At 40.4% G+C, this 16602-nt stretch overlaps 2 protein-coding genes across 2 annotated transcripts; one reads left to right on the forward strand and one right to left on the reverse strand.

Annotated features, from left to right (window-relative positions):
- The first annotated feature begins 6040 nt into the window (after positions 1-6040).
- Positions 6041-14095, forward strand: LOC115554994 (glomulin). The gene is made up of 18 exons (XM_030371673.1): positions 6041-6243; positions 7317-7442; positions 8255-8365; positions 8454-8562; positions 9401-9653; positions 9910-10000; positions 10675-10844; positions 10987-11040; positions 11124-11154; positions 11343-11432; positions 11638-11679; positions 11764-11837; positions 11922-12006; positions 12251-12360; positions 13033-13096; positions 13184-13322; positions 13619-13713; positions 13861-14095. The coding sequence occupies exons 1-18, from the start codon at positions 6190-6192 to the stop codon at positions 13954-13956; spliced, it is 1794 nt and encodes a 597-aa protein (XP_030227533.1). The 5' UTR covers positions 6041-6189; the 3' UTR covers positions 13957-14095.
- A 132-nt stretch (positions 14096-14227) lies between these two features.
- Positions 14228-15649, reverse strand: c12h1orf146 (chromosome 12 C1orf146 homolog). Its single transcript, XM_030371674.1, has 5 exons — positions 15470-15649; positions 15167-15260; positions 14770-14941; positions 14555-14633; positions 14228-14387 (listed from the first exon to the last, which is right to left on the reverse strand). The coding sequence occupies exons 1-5, from the start codon at positions 15533-15535 to the stop codon at positions 14274-14276; spliced, it is 525 nt and encodes a 174-aa protein (XP_030227534.1). The 5' UTR covers positions 15536-15649; the 3' UTR covers positions 14228-14273.
- Positions 15650-16602: the final 953 nt, after the last annotated feature.

Here is a 16602-nt window from a genome sequence, read left to right on the forward strand (position 1 = left end):
TGTACTTCAAGGCAGTGAGGTGGAGGTGCTTCTGCTGAGGGCCTCTTGCTCTTCCCCTGTACTGGTTATGATGGCATGTCCCCTGGCTACCATCACAGACTGACACCCCAGGGAGCCAGTCCGGCAACTAAGGTGTTTATGTGTGCGTGTATGTGTGTGTGTGTGTGTGTGTGTGTGTGTGTGTGTGTGTGTGTGTGTGTGTGTGTGTGTGTGTGTGTGTGTGTTTGTAGATACCCCTGAGGGGATCGGTTTATTTATATATTTATACCAAAGCCTGTCTAAGCCCATAAATGTGACCACACACCTACACCCACAAACACTCACACGCACGCACACACACAAAAGGACAAATGAGAGCGGACATTTTAGCTCTGTCCATCCCTGAAAGCTTTCCATTAGGCCGGTTGTGCCTGGAAGGTCTGGGGCCCTGAACAGCATGAGGCCAATAGGGGCCAAGTAGCACAAGGCCGATAAAAGCAAAGGGGGCGGGGGTGCTAGTGTTGGCTCATTTAAAGACATATTTACACGGTTCATTAAGCATTACATATCACTTCACCGTTTAGATGTGAGCTTTCACCCACTGGAACAAAGACCCAGGTCCGCTGTACAGAGGTAGATTCCTCTGCTCGCCACACTGCATTAGGACATGTTTGTTTGTTTATTGGTACACAAAACACATACTGGATGAATCATTATCATATTCTAAAGGTGTATAAAAAAAAATGTAAAACACTTTTACGTTCAGCCTTGTTAGAATAGTTTAAGCATCATCTCTGCCTTATAAAACATGAATACTGAGTGACATTAAAAGGGTTGGGTTAAAAGGGTTGATAACAAAGTATTCTGTTGAGGTATGTAAGGGATGAGCGGGAGCGCACTATACAGCCTTTTAAAGCGGGTTTGACAGCCATGTGATTGTCCCCGGACACAGCATTAGATCGCTTAGGATTTGTCTCTAGTTATCTAGATGATTATCTAGTTGTTACCTAGTTGAAACGATGACAAGAAGGTAAAGGAAGGAGTTTGCCGCATGAAGGAATCTTTGTTTACCTAACAAACAAATACTATGAAATACATATGCTTTTAAAAATCTAAATACGGTTACACTGTTACTCGACTGTGAGTTGAATCATTATCTTACTGGTACAATAAACATTGAAATGATGATTCATTTATTGACCAAAAATACAGGATGTAATGCACATCAGTGGTTTAAGTCTCGGAAGGACAAACCCACTGAAGCAATTTAATTTGGATATAATTTTCTTGAATGATGACACATTGGAAAACACGTGTAATTAAAGTGTCCTGTGCCCTAAGCAAGCATTTGCATGTTTTGCATGTGTCATAGTGGATGTTACACCTCTTTCCCCTTGTCTACATAAACCTGCATTCAAGAGCAAACATGGCAAGGCAAGATATTGCTTTGTGAAAGTCATCCCCCTTACCCGGCCTGATTGCAGCTATAAATCTATCTAAAAAATTCATAAGATCCATTTCACAAATGACCAAGCCAAGCGTGCGGCTATACACCCCAACAGCACAAAAAGAGAGAGAGAGAGAGAGAGAGTGCAGGAAGCAGAATAGCTACAAGGCAAAGCCAGGCACAGAAGAGAACATGTACAAAACGACAAAGATTTATTCTCAGCCATGATCAAATATTAATGGTGAGGCATTCAAGTAAAGTTACTTTTTGTGTTCTGATTTAATGAATGATTTGTGCGGTGGCGGAGCCAGGAGACACAGATGTTGAGTTTGCTGAAGCCTGTGCTAATGCCCTTTCAGGGGTCGTGTGGTCATGCGGCAGGCTGCAGAAGGATCAAGAAAATGTTGGGATGCTGGGCAGCGATATGCTGGAGTCGTGGGGAATTTAATACTGGGCAGGGATATACTGCAAAGCACACGGGTCTTAAACCGAGGGCAGAGATATACTGGTTTCGTGGGGACTTTAACACAGGGCAGAGATATGCGGCACACATGCACTGGATATGTGGGGACCTTAAAACAGGCGGAGATAGACCAGGCAGAGATTCGCCTGAGTCTCTTATAGTAGAACTGAGGCTTAACCAACCATATAGATACAGGTGAGGGTTTCCAAACCTAAGTATTGTGGTACAGGTGAGTTACCAAACCTAAGCGTCCTGGTACAGCTGAGCCATACCTAAGCATTGTGTTACAGGTGAAAGTTACCTAACCATTATGGTTAGGTCAATTGCATCCCCTGGGATTAATAAAGTCCTCTGTATGATCTGTACCTGGTATAATTGAGCCTTACCTAACCATTCTAGCACAGGTGAGGGTGACCTCACAACTATGGTACAGGTAACCAAACTGAACCATGCAAGTACAGCTGAGGGTTACCTAACCAATGTGGCGCAGGTGAGCCCTGCCTTATCTGCACCTGAGCTCTTTGTGAGTGAAGGATTGATCCTGAGTGAAAGGAAATGTATCCGGGCGATGCTGTGACTGCCTCATTCCCCCTCTGGCAGACTCTGAAACTTTAATGACCACAAGGAGAATCTGATCCACTATCCTTATCCACCGTATTTATCTTGAAGCTCAAAGCTTTGTATATTTCTGCAATATCATGCAATATCCACGTCACCTTATAATTGGTTTCTACCCGGGGAGTGCAGATCAGATGTTGCTAAGTAACTAACAAGAATTGTGGCATTTAATGCACTTAGTACAATATAAGAGGGAAAATAAAGGAAATACAAAAAAGGAATGGAGGAATAGACATTGGGCTGTTTACTCAGCCTGTCCCGGTACTCGGGGCCAAATACCAGAATGTGAGTAAAAGGTAAAACACAATGGAGGTAAGAGGAACAATTGATCCGGGAGAGAGCCATGAGAGGGCAGGAAGTGCATCTTGTGGCAAGTAAAATAAGCATTTTAACACTTGACCGAACACCAAGACAGAATGAAGGGAGTTCAAAAAAAAGAAAAGGCTAAAAGCCTCCATCACTTCCAGCAAGACATTGGTACCCCAAACACGGTGTGTCAGCATCTCTAAACAGCGGCGAGGGAGCGGCGTGACAAAATCGCTTTGACAGCCAGCTCACATGTAACATCTCCTGCTCGCCCACCTCGGGGAGTTGCCGGGCAGTTTTGCTCCATTGCCGGGGGAAACCAAGCCTCGTGTGCGATCCCAGAAAGGCGCTCGCCTGCGAGCGTTGCGCGCCACATTGCACGCCAGTTATTGATCCACGTCAGACAGGGTGTCAGTCCCCGGCCTTTAGCTCCAGCAGCTCAAAGTCTGCGTCGGTTCAAGGCAACTGCTCGCTGTGTAGCCCTATTGATTGGTGGACAACCCGACACTGGTAATTGTCATCAAAATGCCGATGTACAAATGGCTGAGCAGGCTGGTGGAGACGGAAGGGTCCGGGGAAGCTATGGATTATCTGGGGTGGTCCACAAGACTCATGTTGTTCTCCGGAGGAGATGTGAGGTGTCTTGACATGTTCCTCTCGCACTGAGAGCTTCGGACTCATGCAACACTGGTGGATAAACAGCATCACAGCATGCTGAAAGACAACACACACACAGTGTTCCCTGAACACAATCCCCCCCCCCCCACTAACTACTACCCCTTGTGTGCTACAGGGTTGTAAGCCTCTACAAAAAGGGGCCAAGGTCAACATTTTCCCCTGTGTGACCTGGCTCTCCATTAGCTCCCAGTTTTCCAGTGTCTCTCTTCTCAATGCAGGTCATATAATACCTATTATTTTAGGACATTCTGTTAATTTGTTCACTGAATATTCCATGTTTAATATTTAATGATCTATACCTCTAAATGTATCTATATATTATATATATAATTTATTTTGCCTTACCTTATCGTATCTTCCAACAATGGTACTGCATGTCCACATACAGAAACTACGGTATAATTAAAAAATAATAGACTTGGTCTTGGCCTTAAATGCAGCCTGTGAATTCATGAAAGGGCATAAACACATGGATAATACTTCTGTGAGAACCAACAAGCAATCACAAACTCAAATCTGGAGGGCATAAACCAAGAGCTCTCTTATCTATCTAAAATCCAGTGCATCAGACCAAACTCTGAGAACCTCACTTGATATGGGGCCCCTGGGAGCGGGCCTTACCAGAGCAGTTCTCCTTGACAAGGCCACGGAGGCCTGGGGAGGTATTTGGCAGACAGGAGAGGCAGCAGCAGTGGTCTGTAGGGCCCCTGGGGGCCCGGCGGGGTAAATAGTACTCTGGAAGCCGTATGCTCTCTAAGAGGTCACCAAGGAAATACAGGAGAGGAGAGGAGAAGTGGAGCCTTTAGCCTGTTCTCACAGGACAACAGCCTGTTTGTATACCAGGCCACTACATAAATACTACATTATCCTTAAAGGTACGCCACACAGGACTCTGCCTCTTCTGCTGATATGAATTGAACAGAATATGTAAGGGCAGGTTGCAGGTTGTGAGTGAGAGGTCAGTATACATTAAATATTTTTTTTATGCTAAATGGAAAGAATAAGCTTGAATGAGCAGTACTAAATATAAATAAAGAATAATTTTGTGTATCTATGACATGTTATGCTTAAGCTCAAGAAAATATGATATTTTTTCTAAATCTGAACCTCTCCAATTTATTATGTCAACTTCGATACAACGGAATTACCATCAACAACCTAAACATGTATTCTCATGTCCACGTCGTGGAAAAATGTATATTTGGAACAACCAATACAAAATTAAATACAACATATAAACAAGATAATTAAGAGCCAGAGAAAGAATCCAGTTACCCTTATTGTTTTCCTGTCATTGAGTAGATGAATTATAAATGGATATGTGATAGCAGAAGGCTCCCCACATGCTTAAAACTAGCCAAGTGGCTAGCACACAAAGTAGCAGTAAACACTATACTGGCTGACAATTACACCTTTCAAACATCAACCACTATATTAACTAATGGAAATGATAATGAAGGTAAGGGGACAGATGGCTTCAGAAGCACTATAAACTAAGCCTAATCTCTAATGTGAAACCAAAGACAGTTTGTAATATTTGATACCACGAGACTCTGCCGTCTTCACTCTTTTGGGTCTCTCAATTACTTAGAGACTGTGTGGGTTTGTTCATAGCTAGATGCTATTCTATTCTTGACAGGTGATCAGCTATTTTTCCTAGGGCAGTGATTATGTTTACATTGTGACGGCTGTGGTCACATGCTATTTACTCCCATATTCCTAAAGCCAAGGGCGACAACACAGACCTCACCAGAAGCCCATTAAACAGGCCAGAACCAGGGACAAACACAGAGCTGCATGCTGGTGTGGCCACTCTATTTACACTATAGTGCCTCTTTTGTGCAATGCTTTCAACGCACAGCAATAAGTAGAGTAAACCCAAGCAGCAGATGTTGGCTAAATCCTGCCCTTCAAACAGCCTCCTGTCTCCATTTATCTCAAATCAAGGCCTGAGCCGCCTCTTTCTGAAGCCAGTTAGATGGAGGAGGATGTCTTTGATTGTCGCTCTATTGTTATAATACACAAACACAGAGGACAGAGGGGACGCAGTGTCCTTTGAACTCTTAGGGATCATATAGAGAGGTGCGTTTTCACTAAACAATCAGGGATAGGCTCCATTTATCCATACGTATGCCTTCATATTATATGTTCCAATTAATTACATTAGACTTGTGATTAATTCTTTGACAGTGGATTGACAATTTGGATTTATTTACTCTTTGATTCTTCACATCATAATTACTGCCACCTTTTTCCCTAAACTAAAAGTATATTTTTTAGGCAAATGGTATATGCTGTTAATGTCATTCTAATTTCTACTTTTACTTTCCATTAAACAGATCTCCAGAACTCCATGAGTATGCTTCATTAGGCCAAACCAAGACATTTAACAGACTTGTTCCCGAGTGCTTCTTACTTATTACTTATTACAGGGTAGACTATCATTCTAGGTCCTTCAAGACCGTTCTTCAGTGACCACACTGTGGTCGTTGACTTTAATCCTATTACATCTCGTGCACAAAGAGAGTTAAGAGGTTTACGTTGGGGATGCGACAGACCAGCACCCTCTTGTCTTAAGCAGAGCGTAGTATTCAGCCAGATAGTAGGACTGCCACTGGTTTGTCTGGTGCATGTCACCTTCCGCTTTGGACGAGGTAACCTTAGACCCCAACAATCAAGAGAAATCATTGCCAAACGCATGGAGACACCAACGCTGTCCGTGGATCAGATCAGTGATGTCATCCAGAAATGGGTGAGTCGTCAACAAGACAAGGTCTATTGTGTGGTCTGTCAGCTAGGACAATCTCCCTGACAACTGCTATGGAGCATGTAAGGCACTGGGCCCAGGCGTTGATACGGTTTTAACCCTCTAACAGCTAGCCTATATACCACACATGTTATTTACTACCTGTCGCCACCGACAGACATAACGTCCAGTCAGGTTAATATGTGGATAGCAAGTAGTCATAGTAACAGTCTCAAAGAGCTTAGGAATCTAAGCTCTTGTAAGGGTATTGAAAAAATCTGCAACTCAACAAATGAACATGTTCCAGTTAAGGCTAAATTCCACAAAAGCTAATGCAATAGACAATGCAAATGTGATTATTAATTAAATGTATACATATGTTTTAGCCTTTATTTAACCAGTGAGACTCATTGAGATTCAGATTGACTTGCTCAAATTGATTGAAAAAAAAACAGCGTAAGTTACATAAAACATGCTATTACAGCAGGGTTACAGAGAGTCATCAAAAAAAGAACTATAGGCCCTCATGCACAAGCCTAGAGCAACCTCCGGTTTAGGCATAAAACTAAAAATCTGTTGATTCTAATAGTTGAAGGTTTGAAACAAGGTCACTGTATAGATCTGTCTAGTTCCAAGCCCTTCAAAGTTAATACAATTGATCAATGAGAAATACAATCCTTCAGTTTCAAGTCGTCCTGCGGAGAAATCAATGTTTTTAGCAGCATACTTAGAACTAGGAATGGACATTGATAGTTAGGACCGAAGGCTGTAAGTGCTTTAGTTATTTTCATTAAATACCCAGGTAAGGAGGAGCCAGTCTAAATAGTTTTATAATGAAAAACAATCAGTGGGTACACCAGCATACAGGGAAAGCCACTCCACAGCTCTAGCATACAAGTGCAGTGGTATTTGAGATATATACAGCCCGTGAGGAACCATAAAGCATAATTATAGACAGTATCCATATATCTAAATATGGGCTTCAACGCAATGATTCAATATTATAAGATAAACTATTAAACCAAAACAATGATGTTATCTTCAATTTTACAAATGTTTGGTAACCCGTCTTGTTTCAGAGAGAGACACCAGAAGAAGGATGGAAGCCAGAAGACGTCAAGCTCTTCCTGGACCTTGGATACAGCTGCATTGCTCAAGGGGATGCAGCACAACTCCTAACATTTCTTCAGGATGTGAGAAACAAGGTAAATCGTACACTCTGGAGGCGGTTACGCATTATTAATTGAAATCAAGTTAAATTAATAGATTGAAGGTGGTTGTTTATAGGTATTATCTTTGGAATAGTTCACAGCAGTGATATTTAGTTACAGATTTTGTCTTGGTTAAGGTCATGGCAAGGTCTGGGGTAAAGCGACACATCATGGTGAATAACCACAAGGACATTATAGAGTTCCATCCACTAAACTGAATTCACAATGCTCAGAAATTCACATCTGTGAAGAACAGCTCACACCTGAATAACTACAGATGTGGGCAGTGTCAGTCCCAAAGGAGACCTCAAAGGGGGAAATAAAGACAGTGACCTCCTCAGCCAGACGGAAGCAGGAGAAAACAGCAGATCCTGCCTCCATAGTCCCTTTGCATGCTAAACAGTAGTGCTCTGCCTCCATCGGAGCAGACGTCATGTGTAGTGGCCTTCTAACCTGGAAGTGTGGGAAGCTAACGGGCAGCTTTGAATTCAAGGTTTCCCGCATCACTGATAATCTTTTTCCAATATGGCTCTCCTCTTACTCCATAGTTGTCTCCCCTCTTACTCCATAGTTGTCTCCCCTGCTCAACCACAATATCTTTGTTTTTTCGCTCAAAGTATATTCTGTGCTTCAATTTTGTTTCCTATTTCTATAGCATTGAAAACTGATATTCATATAAACAGGGGCACAAGAAGAACCCCAAAATAACCAGAAGTCTTGAGGCCTTAGGCAATATGGAATATTGCGTAAGAATTATGTGCAAAAAAAAAGTAAAGTGAAAATGAGTGTGGTCTCTTTTTAATAAGGAAATTGTACAATCTATGGGCTGTGGTCTCCTGGCACCTCTTGCAAATGAAATGACTAAAAAGGAGAAGACCCTGGTCCAATGTGAGATGGCGATGACTCACCTCACCATGGTAGGTAACCAACCATGAACTCTCTGTGGACAGCATAGACCTACATTTAGATAGACAAATGTGCCTAATCTCTTCTTCTTGCGTCTAGACCTGCAGGCCAAATGAGCTCCTGTATGGTCTACTGAAATTGATGGACGATACTGATGCCAGTGTTATTTCAAATACCATCATAGCATTGGCTCCACATCTTCACACAGGTATTGTGAGCGTTCAAAAGACATGATCGCTAGCTTGCAAATCTGTACTCAACACAGATCTAGTCAGCAGTCAGTAATTAAATTATTTTGATCTATGCCTTTTGCCTAGATTCTCACCCTTAACTGAATTATATTACCCTATTCTGACCTTATACCAATATCTGACTTGGCATTGGAATTTCCCCAGCAAGGGTTTGAGTTTGTTTATGCTATAACCGATCACACCAAAGCAAAAGCTGTGCATTTGGCGACAGATTCAACCTCTATCATTATTGCTTTTATTTCCTATTCATATATATTTTTTGTTTTGAAAATGTATGTTATTCACATGCTTGTTAAACCAAAAGCAATCGTCTTATTTTGTATCTGTAAATTATTCATTTCCAAATGTATCATTTAGAAATGTGGAGGGGACATGTCCCCCCTCTCCCTACCCCTCAACTGCGCACATATCCCATAGAAATGTATCTATACTTGCAATCCCAATCAAAGAGATACAGGCAAAGTATTTGCCGCCCTCTGCTGGGAGAAAATATAATCCCAAACTATGGTTCCTTATCGTCTTTCTGCCATGACCCCTTAAATATTACATCCCCTTGAAAGGTACCTTCATAAACTGAACAAAGATTCTGAAACATTTCTAAACATAATACACAATATTTTTGTATTTATATACACCTGTAAAAGGATGAGCCATTACTATTTTCAATTATACCAAATTTTTCTAAATGATCTATCAACCATCCAGATTGAGTTGTCCATACGAACCTGTCTCTGCCAGCAATGTACCAACCCCTTCCCATAAAAGTGATTCCCCTCCTCTGCATCTCCTCTAAAGTGCTGCTTCGTATGGGCGAGGGACGAGCGGCCTCTCTGGACTCGGCTCTGTCTTCCATTCAGAAGCAGCTATCCCGCCTGCCGGTGCCTTACACTACGCAGCTGGAAGAGTCGGACCAGTATGGCCTGTGTCGCAGCTGTAGCGCCCTGACAGACTTTGTCAAGCCCTTCGTGGAGGAAGTGAAGGGAAAATATGGCAAGAAGAGCTCACAATGTCTTGAAGACCAAGAGCTGAATGATGTGCTTCTTAAATTGTGAGTCTCAATCATAGTATCTTTGAGATCTTGATTTTAAAAAGCAGAACAATGAGGAGTTTATATGGATACGGCCAGCCTAGGGTCAACTTTCTGCAACATGACCACTTTTCACTCCTGAATCAACATGGATTATAATTTGTCCGGCCACACTGCTACTCTCATTATAATCATCTGACAGTTATGTCTGCACTAATGATAAAGAACAAACCAACTAGCAATGAACTGATTATACTATATCCTCTTTGTCCTGCAGCTGCATGAGGTGCCTGAGAGAGCCAATATTCCAGGCTCAACTAGACCCCAGCAGAAAGTCCTCACTGTGGTTCTTTGCAGTAGAGATAATGGTTTGAACATTTCATTCACATCAATAGAATAGCTAATAGAAGCCTTAAAGGGGACCTATTATGCTTTTTCGACTTTTATGACCTATAAACTTTGTTATAATGATAAGCGCAAAAAAGTTTGCGATTCACTTGTTCACATTTCCGGGAAATCATCTATGTAGAGGCACTCCTGCTGCGCCCCCATATGCCTGGTCAAATCTGCCCGCACGCACGCTTCAAGGAAGGTAATCAATCACAACGGAGTTGGGTTGGCAGGAGGGGGGGCGAGGGGGCGGAGGAGGACGAAACAGAGCGTTGACAGAGAATACTGAAAGCGCCCAGATGAGAGGAAGAGTTTCCTGAAAATCTACATCGTTTTTTGTGTATGGTTAAATGACTATCAATCATTATAACAACGTTTATAGGTCATAAAAGTCGAAAGCATAATAGGTCCCCTTTAACTTCAGTCAAAGTTGACAGCAATATAGGGTCAGTACATCTACGTGAACGTGGAGATGGGAATGTGGTGTACAGAGATGTGTTAAGATTGCAATGTCAACCACCTTTGTCTTTGAACTGGTGGGTTCAACAAGGAGGGTAATGAGATGCAATAGTAACACCTTCAGCTACAATGGAAGCTCGTTTTTTGTAACACCAAGCACCAAGATAATGGCCCAATGTATCCCTGTTCCCAGGCCATATTGGCATCTCTTCAAAAGCCTTTGGCTGACCTCGTGCTGTATGTACCCAAGAAGAGAAGCATCGTGGTGGAGGAGACTCAGGAGACTGATGAGTGCAGGGCTTCCTTTGCCTACCTGCTCTTCGTCCAGGGCATCGGCATAGACTACTTCCCTGCAGTGTTCAGGTGAAGAATACAAACTAATCGTTATCTGACATGCTAGAAGACAACATATTCAGATCAGCGTGATAATCCAGCACTTGCATATTAATCGGATTACTGTCAATCTTAATTACATCCATTAATGTTTTTATGTTCTTCTGTTTAGCCCTAGGTTTATACTTCAGTCTAACATGGAATACATTAATCTCCTGCTCAGTAGGCAAGTATCTGTGCAATACGATCTAAATAGTGTAAATCGTTAAATGAAGGATGTCTTAAAATAATTGTCCATTTGTTTGACAGAAAAGACGAATCATACGTACTTAAAGGACTGGTAAGAAAACAAACATGTATACCTCTATTCTAGCTGTAGCCAATCTAAGCCTATAGGGAGAATTCTTGATAATATTCCTAACCTTCTCAAGTACTTGTATTTTACACTCAGTGTATACGAGTAAAAACATTATAAAATTGATTAATTTTAAACTAGGTCATTTATGTATGATCCCTTTTTTCCTCCAGGAATTATATGCCCGAAGCTTGGACAGTGTAGAAGACGGTAGTCTTACAGTGGATCTACTTGAACTGAAGACGTTCTACAGCGTTCAGCAGGTACTAAATACCAAGGACAAAGTACTGTGGTAATATCATCCATTAATTTAATAGTCATCATATTAATATAAAGAGATTGCCTTAGTGAGTCTAGGTGTACTAAACAGCCGTTTGGCCCTGGCAACGAAAAAATGCTGCATTTAATTTTTTTTATCTAGGATAGCACAAACATTTCAATGTTCATTTAATATCAATGTTTTTACAGAACTTGCGACATATTCTCATTGAGTGTCCATCGCAAAAATTGGTGAGTATGAGAAAGAAGAGAAATCATGAATATTTTATCGTCCTAAGGGGAAGATGAGTTAATATAATATCGCTGTTCTCTCAGAGAGAGCGGAGCCTGCTGGTGCTTCAGTACTTCATCAACAAGTTGAATTCAAAGGCAAAACACCGATTTTTCAGGTGACATTTAAATTGTAGTAAATAACTGCACTATTCTATGTTGATCAATTTATGTGCTCTGATGCTTAATATACATTTGTACAGGTGTATGCTGAAAACCAGCCAGCATTCAGGAATAGAGGGTTACATCGTCAAAAACATAAAAAATCAGGTGGAATTTTCAATGAAGGTAAGACAAAATAAATCTGTGTGCCCAAATTAGATTTTACTTATTTGTTTCATTTCATTAGGCGATAGTGACCTAACTGACCTTAATTTAAAGTAAATCTTGGGAGTTCTTCAAGATTACCCCTTTAAAATAAATTGGATATTCTCTACCTGATCATGTTCACAGCAAGGCTAATTTATAATATACCACCTTCAGTAGATGCAGTTTTGAAGATATGTGTGAAACCTGACAATTTCGTTCTTAGCCAGGGAACGAGAATGAATGGTTCTTTGGAGTGGAGTTTATTTACCTACTGGAGCAGGCGCTGAGTTTACCACAGGGCGCTGAAACGTACCTGCTGCAGAACATGGACAGGTGGGTAAAAATTGTACTATTCCAGCCTTTACAAGGGAAAGGAATGCAAACTTTTACTAATGGTTCTCTTACTTTGATATTAATATTAGATATGCATTCTAGTAGTAGCTAGGCATGGACTTCTTCGATCCTTGAGGGTCATATATTTCTCACATACTGATTATAATTTATAATAACCAAAGATATACCACAGTAAGTGTTCAAGGGAATTAAGAGAAAATTGTAATTTGCCTCTAAATATGTTATTACGGGTTATCAAGTTGTGCATTAATCATCAGAAAATTATGTTTTGCTAAATCCATTGCAATCTCAAGTAATTCCACTTTCCCTCATGGCTACATAGTCAAGCGGGTGAACAATTACCACAGACTTAAGTGGTCTAACCAAGCCACCCACATTACAGCGACAGTGCCTATATTTACCTTGTTTCGAAAAAGTAAAAACTAAACATAACAGCACGGGGGGGGGGCACGGGGGCCATGGATACAGACCGCACCCCTACAATCCTGTTGTCTGAGTTTCTAAGATGATTATGAGATGTATATTAATGTACTTTTTCAAATGACAGATATAAAGTAGGTGTGTAGTGGATACTCTCTGTGATGCTGGATATTTTACGTTGTAGATACTGTTGTCCATCACTTTAAGACAAAAACGTGTTCCTTCATGCAGGATAATGGAGGGCCTGAATCTTCTACGTTATCTTCTCATCAGAGACAAAGAATGGAAGAGCAAAGTGAGTGACTGGTTAACCACTTCTTTGTATTAGCCGTTTGCTCTTATGCTAAACATGTTAATGCTTAACCCCTTCTCCTACTGGTAGTCCGCTGCTGTGTGGGAGGAACTGTGCCGTATCAAAGATGACCATCTTAAAATGATGCGTCTTGGCATCACCATGTCAAGAACATATTACATCAATGAAGCAAAGACCCTGCGGGAGGATTACAAACTGAAAGCAAGAGGTAGGAACTGTCTACGCACCTGGTAGTTTCAAACAAAGCAATACCTCTTAAATGCCCCTTCGAATTTAAATGAGGGCCCTTGTTAGCGAGTGAATTAATGCGTGACACATATGGGATATTCCTTGTAACTTATTTTATAATTTTAGGTTTTGTTTTACCCTTAAACGTTTGTACAGTTAATATCCGTGTATCAATATTTATCAAATGACAGTTATTTCAGAATATGATAGTTTTTTAATACTCTTTATGTTTCTATGGTACATTAACAACTTTTCATATTGTATGTGTTCTTTCAGAGGCTCGGGCTGCAGCTAAATCGACTCAGCCAATCAAAGGCTTGAACATGAAGCACGACAAGATGGCTGATATGTCCCCAGAGGTCCAGTACCAGGTGACACAGATATGTCCCCAAAACGTTTAATTTTGGTAGCATCCGGCATTACATTACCTAAGTACTTCTATTCTGCTCTCTACTTCAGTTGTCTGCCACGGATGAGTCACAAATATACTTTTTAATCGTGGCACATTCTTTTTTCAGGTCATCCAGAATGCGTTGGTGTCCTTTGACCTAATGGAAAGCCTTATCTTTCGCATTGAAGAGATAAAGGATGAGAAGGCCAAGAGTGTAAATTAAGGAGATTAATTTTAAAGACTGAAATAGTTAAGACACCCCAATCAACCAATTGCAGGGCACAGCATTGACCAAAACAAAGGCTTCTCTTTATGTATTTCACTGAGGATCTTTAATAAATGGTATTTTGGATTTTCTTTTATTATTTCAATACATTTCCTTTTCTGAAGAAAAATATACCAACATCATTTAAACAGTGGAACTACAATATAAGTTAATAGAAGAAAATAGAGGAGAATTTTATGTTTTACATTAAAAAGGCTCCTTTAAGACGTTTTGTCTTATGACTGAACTTGACATTAGAACTCTTGTTATATTTGTTACCCCAGTTTCACATCTTTAAGCATCTGCCACACTGGGCTGCGTTCAATGATGTGGGCTCTGGCCAAAGACAGACGGTCTCGAATGGTGTCCACATTGGGCTTGCTGGTGGCCTGCACACATGCAATTCCATACACAGATTTATTGCATCATTAAATAAACTCATAAGCACCAATCCATCAGTATCCATTAGGTGCCCAATACACTTGAATAGATTAAAACCAGCCAACCAATATTTTGAAAGATATAGGCCTACTACAGATGACACGATTATCCGTACCTTAGAGATGGTCAACATTCCTTTGATGATGTCACCATTGTTCCGCACAGGAAGAATTCTCAGGTTGCTGGCAAAGAATCTAGAAACATATAAATGATTGTTTCCATGATACAATTTCGATACAACAATTTCAATTATAAATATTTAATAATGACTTAACCTGTGCACATGTCATATTAATGACTTGATTTGAGATTGGTACAATTTAAGCTTACCTCTGTTGAATATCTGATAAGATTTCCAGTTCTCTCTTCCCGTTAAATGGCGCATAGAGAAGTAGGAAGCTGTTCCGATGGACTTTGATAAAGTTTGTTATCTTTTCAAAAAGTCCGGTCTCATTTACATTTTCAGGCAGTTCATCCAGGCACACCAACAAAAATGCAATTCCTGCTGAAAATCCATTTTAATAGTTTAAAGGTTATATGGATTTTAACTGAATTCGACATTTGCTACAATAATGATACAAATGCACACTTGTTTGTAATCCAAATATAATTAGACAGTGGTTTTTCAGGTCTACTTTATAATGCTGTGGACCAACCACACTGGAAGAACGTATACAACAGTAGGCTAGTGAAGGCTTCGTGCGTAAATCTTAACCATGATGGTTACCTGATAGCGGGAAAATGAAGGCGCCACATTCGACGCTGTCTGAAAATCTGATGAGATGTTGCTGTCCTTTCAGTGTCGCTATCACATCGTGGTTCTTAAAATGTAGTAAACAATAGTAAATGGCGTATTCTTCTTTGGCTTGTTTCATTTGCGAGACATAATTTGTATAGGCTACTGCTATGTTATATAACCTTCCTAAGCAGCTATTTAGCGGCACTGAATTAATTTAGCTAGCCGACTAACGTCCACTGAACACCAATCGAACAGTATAAGTTAGTTTGCACCTATATATTGACATTTTACCTGAAGTGATGAACTGGCAATGATTGTCGTTTTCCACGGAATGGGCTGGTCGGTTTTGGTCGTCATAATCTAAACAAACGTTTACGTTACAATTCAAACTGAAAACTATTGATTGACACGGCCTCAAAGTTGTCTAACCCTCGATTTCATGGCTCGAGGACCTAACCGTCCAGGCCACGAGTCTAGAACATTCAACCGAGACCACTGTCTGGGCCTTTTAAATGATCCACTGTAAAGTCTAGATCACGAAGTTGAATGTTAATTTATTAATAAATAACATGTTAAAATAATAAGCAACATAAGAAAAAGTATTTATTCATATCACAATAAGACATTTAGAGAATAACAATTATAATATTGAAATGCAAAAGCAAAGCAAGACCTTGTTAACAATAAAAAACAAAAAACAGACAAAAGGTTTATATTTCTGGATTTCCGGATACGAATATAATTTATGAGGCACTATACAGCCTTTTTTTTAGCAAGATATCCATCTACTAAAAAAGCCTTCATTGGCTGGTGACCCATTCCATATTAATTCCATATTAAGGAACCTGAAAACGACAGAAATGATTTACTGCTGGCCATTATACAAGGTACAATGAGATAAGGTCAAAATGTATCTGCATCATTGTGGTCCCCAAAGCCGCGGCAGATGTCTTTTTTCGTCCATAGATTTCAGCCATCAAAAAGAAGTTGAAGAAAGAGAGGGATGCCGTGAGACAGGAGTGTTGGGGAGGAAGCTTTTCCACCTCGAGGTCTTCTTGCAGCATTATTTCCTATTTCCTCCTCATGTGGTTTTTGCGAGCCTCTGCATCAGCCACCACCTCTACCTGCAGCTCCTTATCCCAGTCCGGAACTTCCTCCTCTGAAAACAGAGCAGGATACTCCTTCAAAACAAACATACTTGTATGAAGCAGTCACTCAAAATTCCTAATTTAAACCTTCGTTTTACTCAGACTAATTTAGCTATTGGGTTGCTTTTTAAATTTCTTTGTTTGCAATTAAAAAATGTTATTATACTTATATTTGTCTTATTAGTTAATGGGTTATGTCCGGATATAAACAATTATGGCAAGTGATTAATTGATTGATTTTATATAGAAATATTAATATTTACTTCCTAGATTGCC

The sequence above is a fragment of the Gadus morhua genome, chromosome 12 (assembly GCF_902167405.1).
Source record: "Gadus morhua chromosome 12, gadMor3.0, whole genome shotgun sequence".
NCBI lineage: Eukaryota > Metazoa > Chordata > Actinopteri > Gadiformes > Gadidae > Gadus > Gadus morhua.

Excerpts from the sequence above, each read along its gene's own strand:
- c12h1orf146 (XM_030371674.1), bottom strand. The coding sequence starts at position 15,535 with ATGACGACCAAAACCGACCAGCCCATTCCGTGGAAAACGACAATCATT. Across the intron at positions 14,634-14,769 it reads TTATCAGATATTCAACAGAG|ATTCTTTGCCAGCAACCTGA; the intron begins GTAAGCTTAAAT and ends ATATGTTTCTAG. Across the intron at positions 14,388-14,554 it reads GAATGTTGACCATCTCTAAG|GCCACCAGCAAGCCCAATGT; the intron begins GTACGGATAATC and ends GCATGTGTGCAG.
- LOC115554994 (XM_030371673.1), top strand. The coding sequence starts at position 6,190 with ATGGAGACACCAACGCTGTCCGTGGATCAGATCAGTGATGTCATCCAG. Across the intron at positions 12,007-12,250 it reads AGGTGGAATTTTCAATGAAG|CCAGGGAACGAGAATGAATG; the intron begins GTAAGACAAAAT and ends TTTCGTTCTTAG. Across the intron at positions 13,714-13,860 it reads CCCCAGAGGTCCAGTACCAG|GTCATCCAGAATGCGTTGGT; the intron begins GTGACACAGATA and ends TTCTTTTTTCAG.